At 38.6% G+C, this 16603-nt stretch overlaps 1 protein-coding gene across 1 annotated transcript in view; it reads left to right on the forward strand.

Annotated features, from left to right (window-relative positions):
- The window catches only part of btbd11a (BTB (POZ) domain containing 11a), a 149374-nt gene that overhangs the window by 128115 nt on the left and 4656 nt on the right, over positions 1–16603 (forward strand). Inside the window, exons 6-16 of the mRNA XM_068307099.1 lie at positions 1507–1596; positions 4032–4133; positions 4944–5037; positions 9038–9173; positions 10837–11069; positions 13531–13709; positions 13965–14070; positions 14890–14992; positions 15079–15160; positions 16149–16217; positions 16319–16432. Coding sequence (XP_068163200.1) covers positions 1507–1596; positions 4032–4133; positions 4944–5037; positions 9038–9173; positions 10837–11069; positions 13531–13709; positions 13965–14070; positions 14890–14992; positions 15079–15160; positions 16149–16217; positions 16319–16432 — 1308 coding nt within the window. The remainder of the gene's footprint in view (positions 1–1506; positions 1597–4031; positions 4134–4943; positions 5038–9037; positions 9174–10836; positions 11070–13530; positions 13710–13964; positions 14071–14889; positions 14993–15078; positions 15161–16148; positions 16218–16318; positions 16433–16603) is intronic.

Consider the following 16603-nt stretch of genomic DNA (forward strand, 5'->3'; position numbering starts at 1 on the left):
CAGCTGCCGACGAGCTTCCTGTAGGACCGTTAATGGTCTCTTAAGAGCTTTGCTGATCACCATGAAATCCATGTTTTTCATGGCAGAGTTAAGAGAAATGAGCAAAGAATTTCCCTTCACGTACAATTTCACGGAGTTCGTTAACCCCATGAAATAACAAAGCAACATGATCAATTGCATGTGGCTATTAGCTGAGGGTCAGAAACTGATCAATGCAAATTTGAAATGAGGTGATTGTTAATGAACTTGCATTGAGAGAACATCACTGGCAATGTCTAAAGATGCAATAAAATTGTGATTGAAATACCAACAATTGCTGCCAGATGTACAGTTCATACTTGTCCATGTAGTGAAATATATTTTAATTGTATATTATCCATTGAATAATGCATCAGTAACTCTGAAAATCTCTAATTTTCTAAAACAGTGACAGAAATGTATTATTACTCTAAATCTTCCATTTTCAAACATATTTGAATAAAAAGTTCTTTATTGTTACTTGTTCAAAATTAAAAACCAAATATTAATATTTGTTAAACTAGGATTTTATTTTATATAAAATCATCTTTGCATTAACATATAGTGTATGTAAGCATTCCATATGAAAGTAGTGTCGACCAGTTTGGTTTTCTCTTCATACATTGTAAAATATTGACTGTTTTCTTTGACACTCGACAAGAAAAAAACTTGTTTGTGGGTTAACTAAACCAAACCACTGATCTCAGTCCAGACCGTTTGTGTTTTGTACTGTATGCCCTCCATCCATAGCCTGCCCCATACTGCTTCAGTCTTTAATTCTGTCACATAAACATAATGCAGTCAGTAATTATTTTTCCCATATAGATATATATGCTGTTGGAAATTAGTTTGCAAGGTCAATCTCCAAGAGACGGGCAGCATAAAATGATTATTACAATAATGTCATTGTATTCCACAGGAATACAATATTTATTAATCAGTGGCATGGGAGCAATCAAAAATGAGTTTCTAACTGGGAAAATCACAAAAAATTTAAGGGTTGTTATTTTCCCGCTTGCTTTTTTGTTATTTAACCGTGAACCAGTTTAACAGCAAGTTTGGGACAAAATCATTTGGTGACATAAAGTATTACATTTTAAAGAGCTATCAAGGCATTATTTAAGTGCAATGCTATTATAAGGTCGCAAACACACCAAAGTTGGAGAAACTGCTTCTTTAAATGGGGACATTCGACTACTAGTGTGCTGTGTTTCAGTATTTCTACCACTTGGCATGTATTTTAATTAAGAAAACTTGCATTTGTGGGATGAAAATGTAATTGCTCTACACTCTTTTTCCATAATGTAAATTTGCTTTGTGAAATTAACAAAAGTGATTTCTAGGAGACTATTATTTTTGTTGTAATTTTCAAATAAGAAAATTGTGATTGATTGAAATTTAAATCAATAACCTCTCCTCTGCTAAAGTGCTTTGAATAAATCCAGCCTGTAAACCTTGTCGAACATCCTCTCTGTACCCCTTCCACAGGGAATGACCCCTCTCATGTACGCTTGTGTGCGCGGCGATGAGGCCATGGTCCAGATGCTGCTTGATGCTGGAGCCGACATCAACAGTGAGGTCGGTGTTAACAAAATCAATTCAGCATTTTTTTTTTGTCCTAACTGTTTGATATTTGTTGTATCAGTGAAAACGATAAACCTGCATTGTGTTGCTCTCCCCCTCCTCTGTGTACATTGACTTTTACCTACTGTCTGCATGCTCTCCTCTCCCCTGGCAGCCTATTACATGAAGTGCACTGATAAGCAATAAGAGAGGATCATTTGTAAGAGGCTAGTTTGTCTCTAGTCAGATATAGAATAATAATCCGCCGACAGTTTCTCTGTACAGGCAGTCACTTTTTCACATTATATGCTGTAGACACTCAGCAGTTGTTTGCTTTATACCTTATCAAAGTGTGTGCACTTAGTGTAAATTGCTACAGATTGTACATTAGGCATGACCTGCATTGCTCTTACTTATTAGCATTCATAAGAACAGTTGCACATCTTGTGTGCAGTGTGTCCTGTTTCTGTGTGTAGTTGCTTTAACCTTAGCTGAATATTCCAGACTAGAAATGCTTTGTGGACTCTCTTCCATCACTCTGACCTCATTGTTGAGTGTTGTGATTGCCCCGTTGGAATCATGTCTCTCTTCAGGGTAGGTGTGTTGACTCAAAAGCAAGGAGCTACCTGTATAATTCATCAGCCCAATCTGATCGATAAATATTTAAAGGACTTTTCTACAAGAAACATATTTTCTCATTTATTACTAATGAAGTCTCCAAAGTTTTGAGGTAGATTGTGACACACTATCTGTCACCTACCTGTAGGTAAATGGCTTTTTAATCTCAAAAGGTTCTCATTTTTACAAAACTAATCTCCTGGTTTAAGGCATGTTTTACAATGAGGGATGAATGTTTTTGATTTGTTGGGAACAGTAGTGTAAATCCTCTCAGATCTTTAATTTGAGTAAAACAAAAAAAAATTATACAATGTATCCCAATAAATTGTTAAATATGTCCTGTTCTTTTTAAAAAAATGACTGGCAGGAAAAGCATGTCAAAAGTTTTTGTATATACAAAAGTAACAATTTAATAGGTAAAAGTCTGACCATACAAATGTATTTAGAGGCTATGGGATACTTAACACTACGGCTACAAATGGGTCACAGTCCTGAACCGACAAACAATACAATAGCGTTTTGGGTTGGTTTTTTTAACTTTTTGTGGTGTGGTGGTTATTCAGCCTTGGCATAGGTATTCTATCTAATGAATGTGGCCTGTTCCTCTTTATTTATTTATTTTTTGAGATAGTTTCCCCTATGCAAGCCTCTAAGACTGCTCAAACTAGACACCGAGTAAAGCATAAATCTTACTTTAGTTGAAGCTCTAATGGATTTACGTATACTGTACTTAGATTAAAAGGTCAATTGCTTCAAATGTCATTAATAACACTCAATAAAAATCGTGCCTTAATAATATTCCTCTTTCTTATTATCATTAACTCCTTTCACCTGAACATATAGAAAAACAGCTCAAGTCTTTGGTCTTGTTAGCATTCTTCTTTTCCACATTGAACCACTTTCAGCAAGATGAGAAACTCATTGCTGATGTTTTAGGTTTCAGCTGTATTATCATCTCTTCTCTGTCAGGGATGGACTGATTACACTCTTAAGCGTTCACTTTTGACAAGGAGAAAACATTTCTGCATTTGAAGACTGTCAAAGCCTTTTAAGACTCTTTACGGCTTATAGAATTGTCCAGAGTCTATCCCAGTCAAGTACAGGTGAAAGGCAGGGTACACCCCCGCTCATTGTGGAATCCTGATTTCTTTATAAATGTGGTATGCCTTTTTGATTGTCAATCAGGTGAACTGGGGCATAAACAGGTGTCTGGTTGGAAATTACTCTATTTATTATGTTAAAAATATAAAATTACTCCTCCAGAGATGCAGCCTAAACCTTCCCCACATCAAAAAGTGATTAATTAGTATTCAGTGAGAACACATAAACCGTAACAGTCCTGTAGTTGTTGAGCACCAGAGCTCAAATGAAATGTGTTTTTCCATCAGGTATTTACAAATAGTTCGTATAATTTAGCCTGAAGTTACAGAACAGCATCAGTTCCACTCGTACTGTGACGCTGCTTTGTTCTTGAGTCAGCACCACCTGTCTGGACAGCGTTTGTAGTCTTGTTCAATGTTGTGTTTCCTCTCTGGTTTCATTCCACTTTGAAATGAAACGCTATTTGAAGATGGAGCGAGGCAGATAGTACAGCGTGTGATCAGAGAGCCATGCCCTGGCAGATTTATAGTGAGGACATGAGGTGAGAGGTTGGAATCAAGTTGCTCGAGAGAATCTCCCTTTTCCTTTAACTCCTTTTGCTCACACTTCTCCTCCTGCTTACACTGCTCCTCCTTACTGCTTCTCGCTGCCCCACCCATATCCCCCACCCTGAGCTGTGAATGTTAACGGCTGTATATCTCTCTCCCTGAACTTCACCTATGACTTCCCAGGTGCCAAGCACAGTAAACAAGCACCCCTCAGTTTATCCTGAAACGCGCCAGGGGACGCCTCTCACTTTCGCCGTGTTACACGGACACGTCCCTGTCGTGCAGGTAGTGACGTTTATGACCTGTAACCTTTAACCTCTGGCCCTTGTCCTGACCTGTGCACCAAAATGAGAATGTAATACTGATGATTATTATTTTTTTATTCCCCCTTTATCCCATCTGTGCAGTATTTTTAATCTCAGCTATGTGGCGAGGACTTGGGTCAACACAAGCTCTCCAGATTCAGTTCATATCTATGTTAATGTATGACCTGAAGATGTGTTGATGAGTCACACAGCCCCGTGGTTTTCATCATAGCTCAATCCGAGGATGCTTCTGCAGCAGAGGGACACTTCCCTAGGCAAACTAAACAGAGCAGAGCTCAGTCAGCCTGATGCGTCGCCTCAGGGATGACAAATCTTAGTGTTTTTGCTTAGTTTCTTTTAATTTTTAACATAGAATACCTTCCCTTGCTGTAGTTTATGTATGAAGTGGCTGATAGCCTGACAAACAGCATCGCTTTCGGGATTCCTTCAATTATTTACCAGGACAAGCACATAGAGATGTTTTTGTTTTATTGGGGACGAGCAAAAGAATTTGGATTCTTTCTTTTTCATCTCAGGCGTGTCAACATCAACCCTTACCCAACCAGACAGGAGCTAATGAGGGAGTGTAGCTGAGAGTGTGTTGAGTGTACAGACCTCAGATAGTCTCAAAAAGAAGTGCTTTAGGTTTCCAACACTTGAGGCTTGTCCTCACAGCAAGCCTGAGTCTAACACTTTTGTGTCTCCTTCGCCTGTTTTTGTCCTCTCTATTCCTTCTCCTGGTTTGTGTCCCTATCCACCCTCCCTCCCCTCTCAACCCTCCTCACTACAGTTGTTGCTGGATAACAGAGCGAATGTGGAGGGCGCCCTGCAGGATGGGGCGGAGAATTACACGGAAACCCCTCTTCAGCTGGCCGCTGCAGCAGGTAATCATAGGCATACTACAAAGACACGGCGATTTGACTTTCCAGATAATTCGCCCGACTATTATTGTTCTCGATACAGCACAAAAGAGATTAGTCATGGCATGCTTTATTCTGAGCTCACCAGAAGGCATTCTCACTCTGTGTAGCATCCTCTAATTAACTTATCACTTTCAATTACTATCTGAGAGTCAAGAATACTGATTTTTTTTTTAATTGCCTTTCATTATTGTGTTATTTTTTTAGCAGCCATGTGTAAAAAAAAACAAAAAACCTCAACAGCAGATATTTTTAGCCAGCATGAGCTGCTAAATAATTTCCTCTCTAGATTATTAAAGTATTCTTCGTTTTCATCTTCAAACTGAGTGCAGTTATGTGTAAAAGCATAAATCGACATGGATTTAAAGAAAGATTCACATGGTTTTAGAACCATATTTGATTTTTTTTTTTTGCTGAACATATCTCCATAGCCAGCAGTTGGCTAGTTTAGCATAGTACAAACTGGAAAACTTGTTTATTTACAACAAAGATGTTAAGTTTTCAATAGAATCTGATTGACAGAATTGATTACATGAAAAACACTCGATGGGTTTTCATTAAACTCTTTGAACCTACATTTTGCAAGCTTTTTTTTAATGTTTCTGCCAATCGTGCATCAGCTTCTTGAAATATTACCATAAACCTGGAAATAAAACCTGTAAATTCTTGATTAGATCCTAATGAAGGATTCATGGATTTTTGGGAATTTGGTTTTTGGTTTTATTTATATAAAGGGTACTTTAGCGTCTTGGTGGCATGTGTTGTATTGAATCGCATTGTGATATTACCAGGCAGTCAGTCAAATCTTAAAAGAAGTTCAGACAAGAAACACTCCTGCATCAAGAAGTACCTTTTTTACTTGACTGTGATATAACTTTTTTACTAGTGAAGGTCATAATCTAGTTTTTATAGCTTTTTTCACTCAATGCCTTGCTACAGATTTTGTCAATTGACTAGACTCAAATGTAATTTCCCATGATATCAAACATTCTTAAAATTAATCCCATATTTTCCCATCTCTTCAATACAATTTTTTATTAAGCATAATAACATCCATCCATTTTCTTATAGAAGAGTCATGATCTTCTCTTGTACAGCCACTTATCCACCTTGTGGGTCATGGGTCATCCCAGCCAGTTATGTGCAAATTGCGGGGCGCACCCTGGATGACACGCCAGCTTGCTGCTGTGCCACACAAAAGACAAACAACCACTGAAACACATACTTGCCCTTCCTGACAATTTGATGTGACCAATTCACCTAAGCTGCATGTTTTTGGAGGTGGGAGGAAGCTGCAGATCCCACGCAGAAATGGGGCGAACATACAAGCTGCACAGAAAGGATTGAACCCAAAATCTTCTTGCTGTGAGGCAACACAAATATCCACTGCAGCACTGTGCATATTTTTTAAAGCATATAATAGCAGTTAATTTCAACATAAAAAACTGGCATACATTAGAGAACCTGTTTTACACTGAGCTGTAAGAAGGTATAGGGAGTTGCTGCAAATAACAAATGTTTAAAACTCAGGCCCGGATAATGAACGCTATTAACATCCCACTGATTGAATAATAAATAATGTAGATGAAATAACAGTCACAGGGATTAGTCTGTTAATGAATAGCACTGTGAGAGGTTTTCCAAGCACAGTGTATTTTTGCAGGTGCACTGATTCAACCTGTTTTACTTTACTCTTACTTAACTTTAATAGGATGTAGAAGCTGAAATACGCAATGCAGGTATACAGAAATTCTGATTGCATTACGGTTGATTGTAAATGAGTTATGCCTTGGCTGTGTCAGATGAGATCAGTACTGAAGTTTCTAAATCACCTTCATACTGGTGCCTACACTTAGCCCCCATTCTTCGATCAGTAGGGATTAGTTATGATTCATATTGTGCTCAACAGAGCAGATCTCATTTCTTCAGTCACTCTGTTTCTTTCTAAAGCACCCAACAGGAAATGAGAGAATGCTAAAAGGTACCTTGATGGCATATGTTCAGCTGATTTACACTTTATTAGAACCATTCAGACTGAAATGTGGGAGTTTAGCATCTAAATGAACATCTCTGACTTTCAAGGTATGAGTACTAGTCTTTACTGAGACCTCAGCAACATATTTCATGTATTTGGGTTTTTTGTGTCTACATAAGGCACCGGTGTGTGATGGCATACGTTGATTTTTAGATCTCCATGCTGAGCAGTCAAAATATGGTGTTGAAACAAGGAAGGAAAGTAGAAGCAAGGAAAATCACCAGTGTAGCGATGAAGCTTATTTACTCTCAAAGTATCAAGGATATATCGCTGGTCCAGCTGCTACACCTTTCTGTGTAACCTTTTGGTGGACGCCCATGTATTATAGAAAGCCACAGGGTCTGGTGAGGTTCACAGCTGCTGCAAAATACATTGTGGAGATAATGCCATTCCAGGTGATCTTTCCTGATGTAGTCTTGGAAACCAGTCAGTGGATACTGAGGGTGTGCTGAGTGCCAGAGTAAAAAGAGAACACTCCAACAGAAAAGAAATAATCCTGTTGCAATCTCTGCATTTTTGGTGGACACAGTGGTGGTGGATCAGCTCTGTGGAAGGAGCATCTATGACTAGGGTTCATCCTTTACATATGGAAATGTCACTGGTTGAAAAGAGAGGGTTTTCACCCAGGGAATAGTGTTTACATCATAACCCATATTTCAATCAGTACTGGTTCAGTATTTATCCCACAGAAAAAAGGAATCAACATGAGTGTTGATTACATCTTCTTGTTATATGAAGGCATTAAAGCATGAGTGTGACCTGTGCTAAAGTTGACTACAGAACACCGACTGACAACAGGAAAATTTAAAAATTTAGAGGAATTTATTCAGATTCTGGTAGCAGTTTGCACTACTGTATTATTAATAATAGACGGTATGTTTTCGAAAGATTCTTGGGATATTTTAGTGTAATGTGATTTTGTTTCTGGACCACTAAGCATATTTAATAAGAGGAAATTTACAATAGAAAGATCTGAAATATGTTAAACTGATCCAAAGTCTTACATAAAATTGCAATGAGTACAGTATAAATATATCGAAAATGTCTTTATTTTCTTTGTATATGATGAACAGATGTACAGTATAGCCTCCCCCAATTTTATTCTCATAGCATTTAGTCACCATCATGTGCCATTGTAACTAGTCCAACTGAAGCTAATTTTAGTTTCTATAGACTGTTGATTAGCCTCATTTTCAGCTATTCATTGATACTCCATCCATGCTTTTATCGCATAAATACTTCTCTTTTCTCTGGGGATAAAAACACAGTCCACAATTCAGAGTTTTCTACCACATGCAGTCAGTCACCTACTATAGCAACCCTGAGGCAACTGTACTAACTTGAAGCCAAGTATTTCTCTTTTATAAACCTCTTCACACCTCTGCACTTTCCTACTTTTCTAGCCATCTGTATCCATAAACACCTTGATGGTGGATTTTAAGGGGACATACTGCATTGCTTAATATACTATATTGCTGTGTTGTTGTTTGCTATTTTTGTATTGTCATTCTTTTTGTGTTTGGAATGTATTATTGACCACATAATGTCTATAAAAAATATTTTGGGATTATTGGGGCATCTGGAAACTGGAATGTGCTGCACAGAGCTATTTTCCTTTTTTCCATTAAACAAGTCTCTATCTATATCTATCTCTATTTAAATTTCTCAGTTTGGAATAAATAAAGTATATCTATCGATCTATCTTCGGGAGAACTACCACACTGTTTCACTGTGAGGCTCCAGAAACATTTAATATATCAAGAAATTCATTAGGTGTACTATCAACACAGTGGGCGTAGATAATGACTAACTTTATTTTAAAAGAATTCACATTTTCTTCCTTAAATTATGATACTCAAATGTACTCCATCACAAATCAACACAAAAGTGCTGACCTCTTGTAAAAGTTTGCTGTGTCATCCTGTGTAGGTAACTTTGAGCTGGTGAGTTTGCTTCTGGAAAGAGGGGCTGACCCCATGATCGGCACCATGTGTCGAAATGGCATCTCATCTGCTCCTCTGGGAGACATGAACTCGTACAGTCTGGCAGCAGCTCATGGCCACAGGTAATACAGGCAATCACACAAAGGGACCCATACGCGCTTGTCAGCCAGCCAGAGATATATCCATTACCACAGTATTGATCCATTTACACTCTCTGCCCTGATCCATCTGCTTCTCACGAAGTCCTGCAGCGTGAGAAGCAGATATCTTGGTTTTGCTGTCAGACAGCAGGTGACGATAAGCTCTGCAGTCCATTCAGCAGCACTTCAGGCTTCAGTTTGACATCATATCCCTGCAGCTGACTAAGACAAAGCCCATTAACATTCAGGGCAAAGAGAGTTGTCAGGAAATGGAGTGGAAAGCCAGCAACACAATGCAGTATTATTTAGGCAATTATTGTATGACAATTATGCTGCAGCACGTTGTGAGCAAACACTAGAAGTACTGACGCTAGTTGTGAGATGTTGGGGTGTAAAATTTCTCATCTCGTCTCAGGTGATGACTAACAATTAACTGTGCAACGGATGAAAAGATCAGAGACTATGTAAACACCACAACCTTGCTTTAATTTCACCTTTATGCGCTGTTGAAGATGCTTCAATCATAAAATCATAGTAATGAAACACTAAGTTGAAAATAATAAGAGCTGCAGCAAAAAGAGCAATTTATGCAAATACTGTTACAACTCTACTTAAAATCGTTTCAGAAATAAACAGACTCTTCAATGGGATTTATAAATAAAAATGAGTGGGTTTTTATTGAAAAATACACTTGTCTGCAGTCTTAGCTGGACTACAACAAGGAAAGTGATAAGATCTATAAGTGATGATACTTTTCCAAGCCAGTTAACATTAGCCAATGTTTAACTTATATGCTGAATAACAATAAATTGTTTGGGTTCTGTTTAAAGCCAAGTAAGTTCATATAATTCCATTTAGGTATTAAAGTGGGCACAGTTTGGCATTCCACATCTTACCCAGACTCATTTTGACATGATGCAGGGTTCAGGGCCACCAGGCTTCCAATAAGTAGACTGCTCTTCTTTTTCAGCCACTATTTTAGACAACTGTGTGTTTTGTATTTTTCAAATGGTTGAAAAGAGTTCCTGAATGCAAAGCAATAACCATTTTATGAAGAGTTCCAAAATGAATTGTCATCAGTGATCAAAAACAGGATGTGAGGTTATTTGGTTCTAAACAAGCTCCTCCTCACCAAAGCAGACGGTGCAGTAATGCATCCTCGGGGTGTGATCACACGTTACATGTTGAAGTCCATCGTTTTCAAGGAGGGCATCTGTTACTGTTGCATCATTCTGATGCAGAAACTGTTCACTGCAATGTTGTGCACAGTGCTAATGAAAACACAGACTGGAGCACGTTATTTTGCGACAGCTTTCACTTCGTTCAGATAAGATAATCAGTTCCCGTTTCGTGCACTTCATGCTTAATTAAGCACAAACGTCAACAGAGACAGAGAACTGGATGAGCTAAATATGTGGAGTTAACACAATGTGTTCATGCCCAATTCTTGACCTTGTTGTGATCAATCCTTCCTCCTTTCTGTTTTACCTCAGGTCATGTTCAGGGTTTTGTAATTTTCTCACCTCTTTTCCACAGCTTGACACCCCTTTTACCTCTTGCCTCGACTTTAAAGCAATCTGTCACAGTATCTTATTGCCCTTCTCTCTGTTAATCTCTGTCAGGGGTTTTATTTCCTTTCCTCCAGGAATGTATTTCGGAAGCTCCTGGCCCAGTCAGAGAAGGAGAAGGGAGATGTGCTGTCCCTGGAGGAGATCCTGGCCGAAGGCTCTGAGCCTGGAGAGAAGAGACTGGCATCGCAGGCCAATGGAGGAGGGACCCTGCGAACAGGAAAGGCCAAACTGAGAGCCCTGAGAGAGGCCATGTACCATAGTGCAGAGCACGGCCATGTGGACATCACCATAGACATCCGCAGCTTAGGTCAGATTTACTAATACATGCTTCTCTGGCACATACACCTCGCTCTCTGGTGCCTCCAGCTGTCCTGGTGATGTGCTCATGCTGTGCCTGTCCTGTGCTGTCCTGTACACACTCTCAATCACTGCTACACATCCAATCACAGGAGGGAATTTACAAGTGTGAGGTGATAATAGCTCAGTTACAATATGTGAGAGCGACGAAAAACTCAGTTTAAATGAATCCTCAGCTTCTGCTCGCAGCTTTGTCCTGTTGGCCTAATGTGTCTGCTGATTGGATTGAATTGACTAATTTATTTCTGTTGAGAAAACAATCTCACTATTCTATTTTACTGACTCCAGACCTTTTTTGTTGAATCACACAATCCTTTCTCTTTTTCCATTCAGAGGGAAAATCAATATCAATCTCATATCTGTAGGATACAGATGAAGACACAGCCAGTTTCCAACTAACTTAGCTTTGTTTAATGACTAAATACTGAGGGAAACGACTAGCTGGGCTGTGTCCAACGGTAATAAAATCCACTTGCCAACACCTCTAAAGCTCAGTAATCAACACATATTTTTCTAACCTGTGGAAAAAGCATTAAAAAAGGGGTTTTTTTTTATTTTCATTATTTAAAGCATTGATTAGAACACTTGACAGGTGCTAGGCGTTGTGACCTTCAGAAAAACCATCATTAATGGCCAGTGCATGTGTTCCATATCCGTCAGGCTGTGAGAGTTCTTGTCCTTGCAAGTGTGAAGAGAAAAGCGACAGCTGGATTGCAGTGAATCTGTGCAAGCAGCAGTCTTAGTGCCAGCACACAGTTCAAGAGGAAGCTGCTTGAGCTTAACTCAAGCAAGGCCTGTTTGAGTGTTGAGTCTTTGAGCATTTTTGAGGAGAAAGTTACCCTTTCAACAGGAAAGATCGCACTCCTGATTATCAATATAGAGAGCATACCCTCCCAAGAACAAAGAATCCCATTTGTCTGTTTAGATGCCTGCCTCATGTCCCACATCAGGACAAAAGTGCAGAGGAATTAGTTCTGCAGTTTTTGTGAAAATAGAGAAATAGATTATTTTTCTGAATCTGCAACAAATTTATATTTGAGCTATCCTGACCTACATTCCTTTCGTTTAGCAAGTTTCATGGAAATCCGTTGTGTATTTTTTATACAAAAATCAAATGGATATTTTCTGCCTATGACTGTGATGGTGCTACTGGCTCCCTGAGCTGCTTTCATCAAATCTGTGGCCACTTGTGTGGTTTATAAGAGGACCGTTCATGGACCGTTTGTATGTACAGGTAGTCTTCGACCTATGAACACAATTGGTTCCGAGAGGCTATTCGTAAGCTGAATTATTCTTATTTATTATATTTCAAAATATAATCACCATTTGTGATCATTTAAATGTCATTACTATTCTAAATATGAAAGTATTGTTCATTAAGGCTTACCAGAAACAATTACAGGATATAAAAACCACACATAATGAATAAAATACTGTAGTACCCTAATGTACTTTTACATCTCTACCTCTGCTGAATTTTATCCTCAGGGCTGTAGAGACTAAGCCAAGCTTTAAATCACTGATGTTTTCCAACACACTTACATGAATGACAAGTTGATGCCCTTCCTGGTAATCAATAGTTTGACACGACACTTTTATTTTTAATTACTTGTGACATATTCTTGTTTACAAATTCAACAGACAAAAGACCTTGTCTTATTTCCATTAGAAAGTCAGTATCATAAGAAACGTGTCTGCATTGTAAAAGGACGTCCTCTTATTTTCCTGCAAGCCTTGAGCTTCTTGTCGATGACAGATTAAAAGCCGATGCTGACAGTTCATTCAAACTTCGGAAGGAACAAACACAAATCAATCTCTCTGAGAGGAAGATTATGTGAAACCATCAAAAGTATTGACACGGCTACAGAGCTAAAAAAATGTTTTGATGAGACTACTCTATCTGCCTTGTGTGCTAAACAGTCAGACAAATTATATACTGTTGAACTGTATCTTTAGATTTGTTGAAAGCCCCAAAGAAAACAAATTCATCATAATATGAAAAAATAACCCAGCAAACTCTTTGATTTTGAGAATCTGGGATCAGCAGTTTTTTGGTATTTTTGCTTAAATAAATAACTTCAGTGATCAATTGCTTCTCAAAATTACTTAATTTTCTCCTCCATTAAATGTGTAATCATTCCAGCAGAGCTATTGATTTGCAAATCTCCTCTGTCATTTCATGATTTATGTTAATTTCACGTATGCATCATTCAGCACTCATGATGTTGCAGTACATTTTTTAATGGGACATTTTTTAATCGTAGTCTAGTGCATGCAATGATCCACTAATCTAACTCTCGCCATGCCGTCGCCCTTCACCTAACACCATTTAGTGATGGAAACATGGTCGGTTCTGTCGTCCTTGAAACTGGATCGGATTTGTGTATTCATTGTTTGTGTGTTGTTCCCAGGCGTTCCCTGGACGCTGCACACTTGGCTCGAATCCCTGCGTACCTGTTTCGTCCAGCACCGCCGGCCACTGATCCAGGGCCTGCTCAAAGACTTCAGCTGCATCCAGGAAGACGAGTACACGGAGGAGCTCATCACGCACGGCCTACCGCTTATGTTCCAGATCCTTCGAGCCAGCAAGGTTGTCAAGGCTGTTTTTTTTTTTTTTCATGTACTTATAAACAAAGTACTTGTCAGACAAACATCAGACAAAAGTAAAGCTGTTTTTTTTTCAGAGTACAAACTGTCCTGTGCTCGTGTGCGAGGGTGACATTAACACTCCACGAAATGCATTTGCATAAAATCCAGTCGAATATAGCTCATGGAAGACAGCAGGCTGAAAACTCTAATCTGCATAAAGTTTCTGTCCTCACTTGCGTTGGTGTGTATTTTGCAGAATGAGGTGATAAGCCAGCAGCTGTCTGTCATTTTCACCCACTGCTACGGCCCCTTCCCCATCCCTAAGCTGACAGAGATGAAGAAGAAACAGACCTCGCGCTTAGGTAAGAGAACTGGTTAAAAATAGTGAGTGTTCCTCAGCAGTTCCTTCCCTTCCATTAAATGAGACTGGGTGACAAGAGGGCGGCAGTTAAAGCTGGGAGATTCTTGGATTTTGTTAAATGAGCTTCTTTTTCTTCACAGATCTTCAGTTAATAGTGTTTCTAAAGACAGCACTTTGTTCTTTCTTTTCTTGCAAATGTGAATACTTTCATGGGCTGATTAGATTTTGTGTCAGGTATCATTTGGGAAGTCACATATGTACTGACCAAATGGATTATTGCTTCAAGCTTATTATCTAGCTAATTAAGATTTTTTTAAAGTTTGAGAGTCCCTTTGTGATGAAAAATCTTTTCTTGTGTAGCTATCCATAGAATCATGCAAAGGGAATTATCTGTTGATCATTCTCTTTCTGATACACCAATCTGACTTGAATATTAATCACATCATGTATAAATGTATTCACATGCTTGTAATAATATATTAGTCATCATTCTAAATTGTTTTGAATTGTGTTCAGTCAAATTTCCACATTTCCTTTAGAAGATGAGACTCTGACTGTGCTGCAGCTCCTTCTAGTGTTGATACAGAGAAAATAACAAGATCAACCATGAAGAGAATTAATCTCTTTTAAATAGTTGACATTTAATTAATTAATCACAATCCTGTATTTAACTGACATCAAATTAAAGATGCTGCTCTTTGGAATTAAATAGGAACAATTTTATTTTGATAGATCTTTTTTTGTTTAGCTGTTTGTTGTTCTTCATCTGTAAGTTAGACGAGTAGAGTAATGGAGCACCATTTGGTCCTTTTTTTTTTAGACCCTCACTTCCTGAACAACAAGGACATGTCGGATGTCACATTCCTGGTGGAGGGAAAACCGTTTTATGCACATAAAGTTTTGCTGTTCACTGCATCGCCCAGGTAATGAATGCAACCATTTCATGAAATACATGAAAACTATTTGCCTTCATTTGTAATTCACACTTAAATCCTCCTGTTTCCTTCAGGTTCAAGTCACTGCTCCAGAACCGACCAGCAGCAGAGAACACCTGTATTGAAATCAGCCACGTCAAGTATAATATTTTCCATGTAAGATGTTTTTTCCCTGCACAATAACTCCTTCTTATTATAGTGTGGTTTTCCCAAAAAGAGGTGGCACATCCAGAACCCAATTGTGTTCTCAAATATTGTTTCAGAGCAGCATATCTGAAATTTCAGAAAGGGCAAAATATCCACAAAATGTATTTAGCTCACATGGTATGAATCAAAGAAGTTGTCCTTTAATTATTAAATACTGACTGTCAGGCACTAATATCTGTGATAATATAGAATTTCCAGTTCTGCGGTCGTGCTCAGATCCACACAGTTTTGCATTTTGAATCTTTTTTTTTGCCTGCAGCTATACTGTTTTGGTGCACTCCCAGCACTTATTGTAGTTTTCTCGGCTGCAGCAGTCGAATGTTTAAGGCTAAAAAGCTCTGATAAAAACCACTGTCAAATCACTACACACTGCCAGCCCCTTGGGAAAGAGCAGGCTGACAAAGTCAGCAAATGTGAATGGGACTTTAGGGTATGTGATGGAGACGAACCCATTAAATTGGATCCAGGCAAAGGGGCACGTTCAGAAAGTTTCACTGCATTTTCAAGATCACCATTTGGGGCTTTTTTTAACAGTTTTTTGACAACTGGGAGGGTTAACATGAAGCTGGGTGGAACACTTTTATGAACTGTGGATATACTGCAGAGTCTTCATGAAACTTTGTAAAACACTGAAGCTTGTGTCAAAGCAAAGAAGCCCGTTTGAAGATGTGCCTTTTTTGTATTAAAGTCTCATTTAATTAGATTATATGACCTTGACAATGGCGAACACCCTCCTATTATAATTTTTAATGTCCTTAGAATTTCATGATCTGTAAATCTAAATTACTTAATTCATGATCTGTACCGAAAAATTCCCCTCCCTCGTACCAAAGATACAAAAGAAGGATGACTCTTCCTGGAAAGATTGACACCCTTTATGTAGAATAATTAGTAATTTTCCTGTACAGATAATGACCCCTTCACTGCTCTATTTCAGCTGGTCATGCAGTATCTGTACTGCGGAGGCCCTGAGTCTTTGCACATTCGCAACACTGAAGTTATGGAGGTAAGAGAGATAAAACCTCTTACTGAGTGATAGAACGAGTATTAGCCTTTCTAATCCAGAATCCTGTGTCTCATTCTGCATGGCTGGAATGTTCGCTGCAGCTTCTCTCGGCAGCCAAATTCTTCCAACTAGAGGCCCTTCAGAGACACTGTGAGATCATTTGCTCCAAGAACATCACCACAGAGACTTGTGTGGACCTCTACAAACATGCCAAGGTGAGACGCTGATAACAAACCGGTAGAGAATACTGAATCAACTGGCATTGGTAATTCAGGACAATATATATGGTCTTGTTATTTTAAGATACCATATCCATATTTTTATATTAACAATAGATTGGCTTTGATGCTCTAGACTCCAGTCTATTAGACATCTTGGATGATCCA

This window comes from Antennarius striatus, chromosome 22 (assembly GCF_040054535.1).
Source record: "Antennarius striatus isolate MH-2024 chromosome 22, ASM4005453v1, whole genome shotgun sequence".
Classification (NCBI taxonomy): Eukaryota; Metazoa; Chordata; class Actinopteri; order Lophiiformes; family Antennariidae; genus Antennarius; species Antennarius striatus.